The sequence below is a fragment of the Leptonychotes weddellii genome, chromosome 6 (assembly GCF_054177405.1).
Source record: "Leptonychotes weddellii isolate Sample4059 chromosome 6, ASM5417740v2, whole genome shotgun sequence".
Lineage (NCBI taxonomy): Eukaryota > Metazoa > Chordata > Mammalia > Carnivora > Phocidae > Leptonychotes > Leptonychotes weddellii.
In genome coordinates, this window is record NC_138374.1 from 27,918,257 (window position 1) to 27,930,246 (window position 11,990).

The following is an 11,990-nucleotide window of genomic DNA, read 5'->3' on the forward strand; positions in this document are numbered from 1 at the left end:
TTTCTCCAAGTTTTCTAATCCTGTGCGAGGACGTGATAGGGAAGCAGTCTTAGAGTGGATGCAGCAGAAGTGTCCCTGAGTTGGGAGGGGGCTCTTAACAGCTGCCGGAGACAGCACGTCTTGGGGGCAAAAATTATACTGGTAAATAACTGGTGGGGGTTGTTTGTTAATGGTCTCAGAAGCACACTGTAATTGGCCTGCATTAGCTTGTTTAAATCAACTATAAAACTGTTTCTTATATTTCAGCTGTTTTAAATATAGAGGAAAAATGATCACCTAAAGAAAGGCAATGATTTCAGGGTTTTTTGTAACATGCTTTGGCCTCCTTTGTATAAGATGGCCTGGGAGAATTTATCAGAAATCTGAAATTCTTTTAAACTAAGAAACTGTAGATTTAAAGACCAGTATGGCTGTAATACAGATATAGTAGATCTTTATAAATCACGTATTTTCTCTTCCTAAATCAGCGGAAGGTCCTGGGAAATCAGATGATGTCAGAAAAGAAAAACAAGTACCCTACTCCGGAATCTGTAGCCATTGGTGAATTGAAGAGAGCCAGCAAAGAAAATATGAACTTAGTAAGATACTGTTCTTTGGACTTCCTCTTTGTGTATATTTGTAGGAAGGAGAAATATTGATAGACTGTCATCTGTTTTACTGTGTTTCTCTGGGCCATTCAACTGTGCCTTTTTCTTAATTCTTTCATTTATGTTGATGGTCAAAAGAAACACATGTGGAGTTCCAGGAGGATATAGCCAGTCATATGCGGAGATGACAAATAACAGTGAAAGAGCTCCGCAAACAAAGTGCTGGAGGGACTAGTTCTTACTGGGAGACTCTATGGGGCAGGTAGCATTTGAGCTGGGCCTACTCGGCACTGCATTATCTGTTGGGTAGTCCTTCTGGGTATCCCACACATGCTGCTTCATTAAGCCAGCCATAAAATCAGTTAAGACTAATGATATAAATATCATTATATCTTAATGATATAAATATAATCAGCCTCAGTAAAACTCTTCACATGGAAACTGAACAAGCAAATAATTCTTCTGTTAGTAAAGTCTGTCTGTAGGAATGACATTAGAGCGTTTAAGCCACTATAAAATGTTTTTGTTACAGTTATTTTCTGGCTCTCCAGCTGTCACGATGACACCAACAAGATTGAAATGGTCTGAGGGGAAGAAAGAGGGGAAAAAAGGTACTGATTGTACTTATTCTGTGTTCTTACTCCGCGTAAGTCCTCTCTGCATCTAGTCCCTCAGTAGTGGTTTGAATTCCCAGTGTCAGAAGCAGCATACAGTTGCCAGGCTGGGTCTTTGCCCTTGCCTTTGTTCAGCAGATGGTTATTGATCATCTACTCAGCGCTGTCCCAGGTGCTGACAGGCAGAGCTGTGAAGACTGACCCACACGGTCCCTGCATTCTTGGACAGATTTGTCACATGTGAAAAAAATCTTAAGAATTCTTGTTAAGCAAATTAAAAGCAAGTGTAAACTAATTTGTGAAACCAAGTACAGAAGTGCTAAGAATATGCTCAATAAACACGGAATAGTTATGTTTTTTTTCTGTGTAGACTTTGGCCTTGTTTATTCAGTGAGGCTTTCCAGCTAATAAACAGCTGATGGACCCTGCAAATCATATCATACAACATATTTTTGAGGATACTTAGGGCAAAAAAGATTATTTGGTGCGGGGACTGCTGGTTGCCCCAGGGTCCTGGTAAAAGGCAGCCGCTGCTGTCCTTTCCTCTGAAGAAGCCGTGTGGTCCATGGGGAGGACCAGGGGATTTGCTGTACCTGATTTGAGTCATCATTCCTCTGGCCCAGGAAAACCATTCATTCTCTCTCTTTTTTTTTTTTTTAAAGATTTTATTTATTTTTTTGAGAGAGAGAGAGAGAGCGGCAGGCAGAGGGAGAGGGAGAAGCAGGCTCCCCACTGAGCAGGGAGCTCAATGTGGGGCTCGATTCCTGACCCTGGGATCATGACCTGAGCCAAAGGCAGATGCTTAACCGACTGAGCCACCCATGTGCCCCAAAACCATTCATTCTCTCTGAGCCTGTCTCCTCCTCTGAAAATAGGATAATAGTTATATCGAGTTCACAGATTTTTTATGAGGCTTAATTGAAATAATATTTTAGAAGCATTAACAAGTAGCCATCATTGTGACTAGAGAGAACTGGCTGAGACTTGTTTTGTTTTGTAAGGCTTGTGTGGCAGATGAAGTGATCTCTGGTTTGACATGTGCATTTTACTGCTGAGACATGAGCGTAATTATTGAGACATCAGCAATAGAAAGAGAACCAAAGTCCAGTCCTTACGGATAAATCTTTATTCTTTTCTAGAAGATTAGATTTCAGTATAGTCTCATTCCATATCCTTTAATGAAGTATCTGAACGCTCTTTTCTTTCCATCTTGCTTCTGACTTGCAGGCAGGTCTGTCTGATTGAGGGGAGTTGGGTGTTTGAGTTACATGTGTCTAAATATTTCTACGTGTTTGAGTTATTCGTGTCTAAATATTTCTACGTATATATCCGTGAATCATGAATCGTATGTATCCGTGAATCAAAACTACACGTAAGTTATTTTTGAGGGATACATTGTTTTTTTATCAGTTACATCTTTTGTGGCTCTCATTTTTGAAAATAATGAAGAGGGGCGCCTGGGTGGCTCAGTCAGTTAAGCATGTGCCTTTGATCATGATCCCAGGGTCCTGAGATCGAGTCCTGCGTTGGGTTCTCTGCTTGGCGGGGAGTCTGCTTTTCCCTCTCCCTCTGTGACTCTCTCACTCTTGCTCTCTCTCAAATAAATAAATAAAATCTTTAAAATAGAAAAGAATCAAGAAATGGTAAGTCTTTTTATATTGACAATTATACTTTCAGGAGAGAGAAATGCATTAAAGAAATAAGCCAAGTTCATATTTTAGCAGAAGATTTAGAGCAGGGATTCTTGAGCTGTTATGTGTGGACCTCCTAAGGGCTCTGATCAAGTTCCTGGTATTGTTGATGTCATTTTATGTGTAGGTGCCTATGTACATTTTTCTGGAGGACAGACATATAGTTTTATTAGATTCTCAAACATGTGAGTGAATTAGGTGTGCCCAGCTGTCTCTTGGTCAACAGAGCATGTGACTGTTGATCTCGGGGTCATGAGTTCAAGCCCCACTTTGGGCATGGAGCCTACTTAAAAATTGAAAAAAAAAAAAAAAGTGATGCAGAAAAGTGGGGGCCCACACATAATGAACACTTTGGATTGGATTGGATTAGACAGTGGCATTTTCATTCTTCTCTCTCCTTGGTCACTTCCTACATCCTGAAAGGCCTGCCTTGGCTGTCATGATGCTACCCTATTCTTGTTCTTCCTTGTGAATTCTTTTCCACCTCTGTGGTAGCTTAAAATTGCTGGCCTACCCCTCCCCTCTTCATTTTTTTTTTTTTTTTAAGATTTTATTTATTTGAGAGAGAATGAGCACGCGAGTGGAGTTGAGGAGGAGCAGAAGGGGAGGGACAAGAAGACTCCGTGCTGAGCACGGAGCCCAATGCAGGGCTCACTCTCACTGCCACAAGATCACAACCTGAGTGGAACCAAGAGTTGGACGCTCCTCTGACTGAGCCACCCTGGTGCCCCTCCTCTTTGTGTTTTTAAGTGCTCTATCTTGAGTTCTCTGCTTATCTCTACTCTTGCTTTTTGCTTCTTAGCAGCTTGGGCTAACCCACAGCTCTATTTTCTCTGTAGGATAACTGCTCCCAGACCTGCATCTCCAGATCTGAACTCTCTTCCAGTTTCCAAGGCCACAGATCCACTTACTTGCCGTCTAATTCTTCTATACAATGAATACTAACTAGAGGTTTTTGATGGTGATTTTGTAAAAGGAATATTATTTGAGGGAAATAATGCAATTTTATTATCATCATCACGATTACACTCCCAAAAGACATTTCTTTAGCACAGGGTTTCTCAACGTGGCACTGGACATTTTGGGTCAGATAATTCTTTGTCGTGGGGAGCTGCCTTGTGCATTGTACCATGGTTAGCAGTTTCCCCTGGTCTCTACCCGTTAGATGCTAGTAGTACCCTTCTTTCCCCAGTTTTGACAACCAAAATGCCTCTAAACATCGCCAAGTGTCCCCTGGGGAGGAGGGAGCAAATTCACCCCCAGAGGAGAACTGCCGATTTAGTATCTTCTTATTAATGGGCATTATTTTGAGTAGTGAGAATCTTACCCATTCTTCAAAGCCCAACCTAAACCACACGTCCTCTTTGAAACCTTTGGCTAAGCCAGCCAGATGTACGTTTTCCTTTGAACTCTTATTGATGGTACTAAAATGTTGACATTTAGTATGATCTATTGTAGTTATTTACTTCACATGTATTGTCTGATATCTATAGCTAGTTTCTCTCCTGGAACACAAGGGCCAGACTTAAGAATACATTTGTGACCTATCTTCTGTTCTCTTCCTCCCGGTACTGAGTACCTTACCTCTCCTTCTACCTCTGCCTCTGAGAGTGCCTTACCTCTAGTAGGCATTTAGTTAAGCATTCGCTGCTGAGAGGCGTAGTGGTGGTAAAGCCACGAGCTCTGCGTTCAGTTAGGCTTGGTTTCAACTCCTAGCTTTGCTGCTTATATCTATTTATCTTGGGGAAAGTTAACTTGTGTAGGCTTCAGATTCTTCCCCTGTAACATGGCAAGAGCGCTATCTCATGCACAGATTGTTGTGAAGATAAGTGAGGTCATGAACAAAAGGAACTCAGAGCGGAGTCTGGCGCAAAATATGTACTTAGCACAGCGGTGGCTGTTACTGCCATTAAGTTGTTTTAATGAACTGAGATTAGGGCACATGGACAAGGTGGTGTTTACTTGGTAGAAAGTCATAAATTCTCCGTTAAGCTCTTTAACTCTGTTTGTAGAAAATACTAAGTATAGCTTCTCTAGCTTTCAGGTGGGATGTTTGCAAAAAGAAATATTTATAAATGTGCTTAACGTTCTTGTTTTTCTTTCAACCTAGGATTCCTCTGAAGGATCCAGAGTGCTCCTGTTGTCCACCTGGAACTTTCCCTTTAGTGAGCCAGGCATCATTACTGCTCACAGAGAAGCTTGGACTTGCAGCTTGCTGCGTTTTGTATTGTGAAAGTCAACTAATCCTATGACCTGACTGATACCTCTAACCCCACTCACTGGATAATGTCTGCAGACTCTTCTGAATGGGTGCTGGCATCTCTCTCTTTCTCTCTCTCTGAAAACATTATGGGGAAACCACTAACCAGCCAGCCAGCTCACACAGCACAGTAAATGGGCAGAACCAGGTGGGCTCTAGTGCTCATTCCATGTATTTGTTTAAGCAGATATTATTTTTAAAAATATGAAAGTTGTGCTCAACTACCAGTGATTTTTTTTTTTTTAAGTACTGTCAGTCCTGGTGGATTGATACTATTTTTAACTGATACTTGGGGCTTTTCTCTGTTTTGATAGTATGGGCGGTATTTTGGTTATTTCTTGTTTATCTGTTGTTTGTTTTTTTAAAGCCACTTTTTGGATAGGTCATCTAAATTGTGTCTAAGACAGATGTCTTTCCCTTTTTTTTCACCGTAAGCTTTGGGAAAGCTCTTTATCTCATGAGGCCGTATTCCTCAATACCATTTGTGTGCAAAGAACTACAGCTTTCCTGGAAATACAAAAATTATTTCTTGGACCTGAGATTGCAGGGTATTTGACCTGCGTTATTGAAAAAGGAGAATTCAGGATGATAGCATATTTTCATAAATGTCAGTTATTAAACTTTGTCCCTCCTCCCTCCCTTGCCTCTCTTCCCCTTTCCTCAGTGATGCCAAAGTAATTGTGTGGTTGCGGAACTCATCTTCATTCAGTCTCCCTTTGCCTAAAACGCCTCTGGTACTTCTGTGCCGAATCACTGTGACCCAAGGGAAGTCACCGGCGGCTCGATAGAGATTTGCTGAAATATCTGAATGTACTGGAAACTCTGGGGGTGTGGCTAGGATGGGGCCAGCTGGCTTTATGTCCAGGGTGACTCCTCGTGGGTGGGATTATATTGCATCCTTCTAAGAGATCAGGTATGCAGGCTAGACTGTCTGCTGGGAGCAAGCTGGAGTCCCAGGGAGGAAGGGAGCATCCCTCTCTGCAGGGCTGAGAGGATTTGAAAGAGCACGTTCTCCTTTGGAAGCGGTTGTGGCTTAGCACCAGTGTTTGAGGAGGGTTGCCGCACCTCCCCTCTCCTTGTCAGGATGGGCACAGGAGTCGTTTGGAGGTGGGGCTGGGGCTTTGACTGGGTTGGGGATGTTCACGTGTGTTTGAGGTAGGCAGCGGCGTGGCTTTGATCTGGTGTAAATACTCACCTGCCTAGAGAGCACCGTGTGGCGGGCGAGAGCATTTGGAGCGGGACTGCTCTGTGGGGCTGTGTAGCCGCCCTCACCCTGTGCCAGAGCCGAGTCAGGCTCTGCGGGGGAGCAGCTGCCCAGCAAAGTGGGACTTGCCGACCATCTTTAAACTCTTGAAAAAGCTGCGTTTCTGCTGAAACGGAGGATGACGCTGGGAGAGCACGGTTTGGTTTTGTGTCCAGCTGTCAGTCTCTCTTCCATACTTCCTGTTTCATTGGCTGCTGTAACAGCTATAGTGAAGAGAAGTGTAAAACTCGGCCTTCCGACTCGATGGATTGTGAACCATAGATGGCGAGGAGTGTAAGCCTCTTAGAGGCTCCTTTGTCTAGAGCATTTCTGTGTCATTCTTAAAAATACTTGTTAGCAAATTTATTTGTGTAGGTTTCTATTTGGCTTTTCCTTATTGAGAAAATAAGCACCAGCTACCAGTGGGTGCAGACAGAGACTGCTTTTGATAGGACCAGACTGAAATAGTGATCTCCTTGAACCCAGTACTTCCTTTCTTTATCTCTCTAAGTGGTTCATCCCAGGGTGGCGTGGCATTGGGTGGAGAGAGCAGAGCAGTGACCTGATACCTTCCTGTCATCAGGTTTGTCCTGGGGTTCTATTTGAGGGAGGTAGCTGAGATTTAGGAGACTTTCTTTGGTTGAATGGCGTTGGTATCCCAGGGTAGTGTGCTGGGGCTAGCGTAGTGAGAGAGATGCTTGCCACACGCAACTGCTTTTGTATGGCCCGCCCCCTTGGGCCCTTTATGTGTGAATTTGGGCATGTGTGTTTCATTTAAGTTATTTATTAAATATATTTTCCCTTGCTTAAAGGGTGTGATAGATAGGTCATTTTTAAATAGAAGCTGTGATCCAGTTGGAATCCAAATTTGAGAAATAAACAGCGTAACTTTCTTCCTTGTAATATGTAAGTGTTCTAATCCGGTGGAATCTTACGGAGAACTCAGAGACGGAAGCCCTTTATCATTTGCCACAGCAAGCTACTGTCTCCCTTTTGACTTGGTGGGTAGGTATTTGTGAGCCAGTATTTAACAGTTTTTTTAATCTATAAGATGTTTTTTCAGTCTGCTGTGGTTATTTTTCGTGTTGGAACAGTCTCTTTGGAAATGCCTCCTTCTGTGGCTTTTAACATTTCCCTTCTTCCTGCGGTCAGTTGAAACGGGTTCTGATGTGTCAGCGCAGCGGCGTTGTGCCAGTGGGCACGAGCGTGAGGACGCAGAGCGCGTCCTCGATTCACATCACTGAGCGAGCTGCGCTGGTGACAGCAGTGAAAACCATAGACACTGGAGTTTCTAACCTTTTACAGGGACAGACCTCTGCCCTGGGACCAGGGAATCTGGAAGACGCCACCGCCACAGTGAAGGATTAGAAGATCCTGACTGTACCTGCGTGCCAGCACATGGTCGAGGAGCTGGTGCTGACCCGCAGCTGGTCCTCCACCCGCTCCTCACCCGGAATAGCCTTCTCGGGAGCACCCTTGGGAAATGGGGCAGTGGAGGGCTGCTGACTGTGGTAACAACTGGGTGATCCAGAGGCGGCCGTTCTGTTGGCTTGTAAGGAAGCCCGCAGGTCCTGGAGTGTCAGAGCAGAGCCTTTCTCTCCTCCCGCGTAGTGGTGGTTTTGTGCAGCTTCCTTCCCAGGAGCCTCTGTTCGGATATGGCTTAAATACTGCCTCCTAGGAGAACCTGTGGTCCTCGCACCTGGGCCCCGCAGTGACCAGCTGTGTGGCCCGTGCATAACCGGGGAAGTCATCTTTGGGAACGGACTTCCCTAGACTCTCGCTGCCTCCTTACCATCGTACGGGGCCTCACACAAATGCTGGAAGGTCTTTTCTAAATAGAACTCCTTTTCCCAGGGAGAGCCTCATCCCTGTCCCACCCGCCCCAAAGCTTTTGTACTGAAGACTGGACCTTGATCTAAACCTGGGTACTGGCGTTTGTCAAGATTGCTCTAGAATTTGGGGAAAATTTGGGTCCTTAAATGCACAGTCTTTTCAAACCAGTGGTAATTAACCCCACGGAAAAGCTAGCTTTCCTAGACAGCCAGTGCCGACCGACATCTTTCCACTGGTGGAGAGTCAGTGGAGGGGCTAGTGAGGAGGTGAGTACATAATAGCCTGAGTGCTTGGGTTGCCATGGAAACTGGAGTGTGCGAGGCCACAGCCAGGGGGGCTGAAGAGCCATTGAGCACTCCCCCAGACGTTTGGAGACTGGCAGAGCCTGTTGGGAAAAAACACTCCCGCCCGGGGTCCTTCATAACAGGGGTCGCCCTTGGCTCTCCCTGAGCTTGTTCAACAAGAGAAACAAGGTTTCTTAACTGTTTCACCATTTTTTGTATTTCATTCTTATTTGACTTTATGTATCAGATATATATATGTAACTGTAAAGAAACAATCATATGCATTATCTTTCTTTGTTATTCCTGTAATATTCTGAAATTAAATTTCTTTTGTTCATAGCCATAGGCTTTGACTGGTCTCTCAATTCCCATTTTGACCAATAGACTATCTTAAGGAGAGGTTGCCTCTTAAAAATTTTTCCCCCCAGTTTTATTGAGATATTATTGACAGGTTGCTTCTTGTTCTGAGTCCTGTGAAACCTGTCTAAGAAAAGCACCTCTTTGGCTTGTTTTCTTTCTGGGGGGAGTGGGGCTTTTGGCTGATAGGAAATGGGATTGGAACCCCTGGGAATTCTGAGCTTTCTGATGTCCTGTGGCTGAGTCTAGAATGTTTTGCACAGATTTCAGTTTCTCACGTAATCTTATTTCCTCGTTTAAAAATAAGGAGTGACAGTTATAATAACAGTAAAAACCAGATGACATTTTTATCTAGGACAGCAAGTAGTGTTTAGACAACTCTGGTTGAAATGTTTCTGCCACTTATGTATGTGACCTTGGGGATGTCCCCTCATCTGTAAGGTGGGGATAATGGTAACTTGTCTCAATAATGACGTGCTCTCAGATCTTAAGGGCTTAGCACAGAAGGTCTTAGTCTGGAGTCTGTGATTGTGCTTTGGAACATTGTTTGCCCTTGTGATTCTATGTAAAATTTTGTGTACATTTGAATTTTTCTAAGGGAGGGATTTTATAGTTTTCACAAGAATCCCAGAGGAGTCCTTGACCACTAAAATACTGAGAACCACTAGCCTTGCACAGTGCCTGGCAGATGGCAAGTATTCATTAGATGTTAATTCTCTCTCTCTCTGCCAAGAATACATTTTATAATCAGCAGGTTATTGATGCTGACATAGTTATTTTTGATAACAAAGGAGTTACTTAAATCTGGACCACGAATAAAAACCCTGCAGTTGTCTTTGCTCCATTATCTACCCATGTGCTCCTTTTTTTGCCATGTTGGCTCTCTAGCTGCTGCTCAGAACTGTCTGTCCCTCTCCTAATCCCCCAAGGACCAACTTGTTATTTACTGTAAAGAAAGGAGCCATGTCTTTTTCTTGAGAGTGACGCATACAGGAAACAGTAATGCGAAAGAAAAGAAAAAGGGGTGGAGGGGACAAGAGTTATTTTGAAAAATAAGAGGATCAAAATGCCTAGTACAGCGCTGAGCACATAATCAATATGCAAATTGTAGAAAGGAATGAAGAAACAAATCTGCATTAAACAGCAGAAAGGGAAGATGGGAAAACAGAGTTTTCCTTAGTCTCCCCTTCCTCCTGGGCCAGTTCTGTGGCCTCTGTTCCCCAGGGCTGGCTGCCCACCTTTTGCTCCTACCTCCATTTCTGAATTAAAAGCATACGGGGGTGGAGATGGTAAGGAAGGCTGAACCCCAGGCTAGAGGGTCGTGGTATAGAGTTCATCAGGATTGTTCAGATGTTTTAAAGTCCCAGCCTCTTAGTTTCCCCCCTCAAAAGCAAAAACAAAAAACAAAAATTGGGGTTAGGAAATGGCTAAGTCTTGGTCCAAGTTGGTCATTAATATCTTTACCAGCAGCATCCAGTGCCCAGATTCCTAGAGTCTTCTACCTGGGAAGCGGGATGAAGGTTGGCAGGAGGGGCCGCTGGTATCCATGCTAGCTTTCCCCTTTCATTCCCAGATACGAGCCTTTTAAAATTTGTACTGCTCTATTACCGAAGACTGCTTAATTCAGTTGAACCAGACCTGAGGGCAACAGAGAAACGGACTGTCTCAAAATTGTGAGTGCAGGAGTCGTTCCTCAACATCGGTGTATGTAAGTGGGGTTGCTTTTGAGAGTTCCTGCTGTGCACATACTTCCCAGTTTTCCCACATTGAAATAGGACTGTGGTAGGGGCTCTAAGGAGTTCAGGCCTCCTGTGAATGAAAACTAATACCATCATTTATTGAGTACTTACTATGTACCAAGCTTTGTGCTAGGCAATTAATTCCTTATTTCACTAAAGTCAAACATCTCCGTGAAGTATTGCTATGTCCAGTTTTATAGTAGAAGACATATCAAGAGTTTAATGTATCCATGTCGGCTAAAAAGTGGTAGAGTCAAGATTAACACCCAGGACTGCCTGACTTCAAGAACTGTGGTCTTTGAGAGGAGTTACCCACCCAAGGTCTACAAGAGCCAAGAAGGAAATCTAAGGTTATGAAAACAACAACTACTTCAAGAGATTGAAAAACACTGTGGGAGCCAAACGCAACTCCTCCATGGCCTGGATTGGCCCACGAGCTCCCCTCGGCATCCTCTGTATGACACTGGGCCGCGCATCTTCTGGCTGGGCTCTGGGTCTGTGCAGGACGTTCTCCTGAGGTGCTCAGTGCTGGCTCTGGGAGACAGCAGGTGTCTGTCAGGAGTGCTGTTGAGCTACGGGAGGGTGGTGTCCGCCATAACCACCGCCTCCCCTCCGCCCCCCCCCGGCCCCCCACTGCTGGCAACTGCCTAGGGAGAGTCTTTCCTCATCTTTCTGCCTTCTCATACACACTCTCCGACAGTAGCCTCTAGCTGTGGATATTGAGTACTTGAAATGTGGCAGTCTGAACTGAGATATGCTCTCCACGTGAAATACACCCCAGAATTCAAAGCCTTAGTAAAAAAAAAAAAAAAAAAAAGAATGTAAAAATGTCTCAATTTTTATTAAGTATTACACATTGAAATGATATTTTGGATATATTGGGCTAATTATTAAAGCTAATTTTGTTTTCTTTTTACCTTTTTAACATGGATGCTAGAAAATACTAAATTACATAAATGGCTCATGTTATATTGCTATGTTCCAGAACCTCTCGGGCTCTAATCCTAGGCTATCCTTTCTCTCCCCACCCCCAACCTGCTCCTCAACTGCATTGGCATCTGTGGCCATGTCTTCTCTTTTCCTTTAGTCATGAGACCACCCTGGAGAGGGCACAGAAGGTCGCAAAGAAAGTGGTGAAAGGTTTATCCACTGGCCTTTTTGGGATTGGCCCCTGCCTGCCATGGCTGGCTACGGGAGTGCCTCAGCGCGGTTCAGCTCATGGGTGTGCACAGCCCTGGGGGCCGATGGGATCACTGCAAGGGGACCTAAAGTCAAGGTGTGCACCAGGCACTGCCTGCCTCTTCCAGAGGCGACTCTGCCCTTCAGTGTTTGTCCGTGTCGTGATCCATCAAGGTATTTTTTAAGTTAATGAAATCATAATA

The 11,990-nt window shown here is 44.2% G+C and overlaps 1 protein-coding gene across 1 annotated transcript in view; it reads left to right on the forward strand.

Moving 5' to 3' along the window:
* Positions 1–8,855, forward strand: part of ARHGAP19 (Rho GTPase activating protein 19) — a 28,559-nt gene extending 19,704 nt beyond the window's left edge. The window contains exons 6-8 of the mRNA XM_081823075.1: positions 468–578; positions 1,120–1,198; positions 5,003–8,855. Coding sequence (XP_081679201.1) covers positions 468–578; positions 1,120–1,198; positions 5,003–5,013 — 201 coding nt within the window. The 3' untranslated portion in view covers positions 5,014–8,855. The remainder of the gene's footprint in view (positions 1–467; positions 579–1,119; positions 1,199–5,002) is intronic.
* The last annotated feature ends 3,135 nt before the right edge of the window (positions 8,856–11,990 follow it).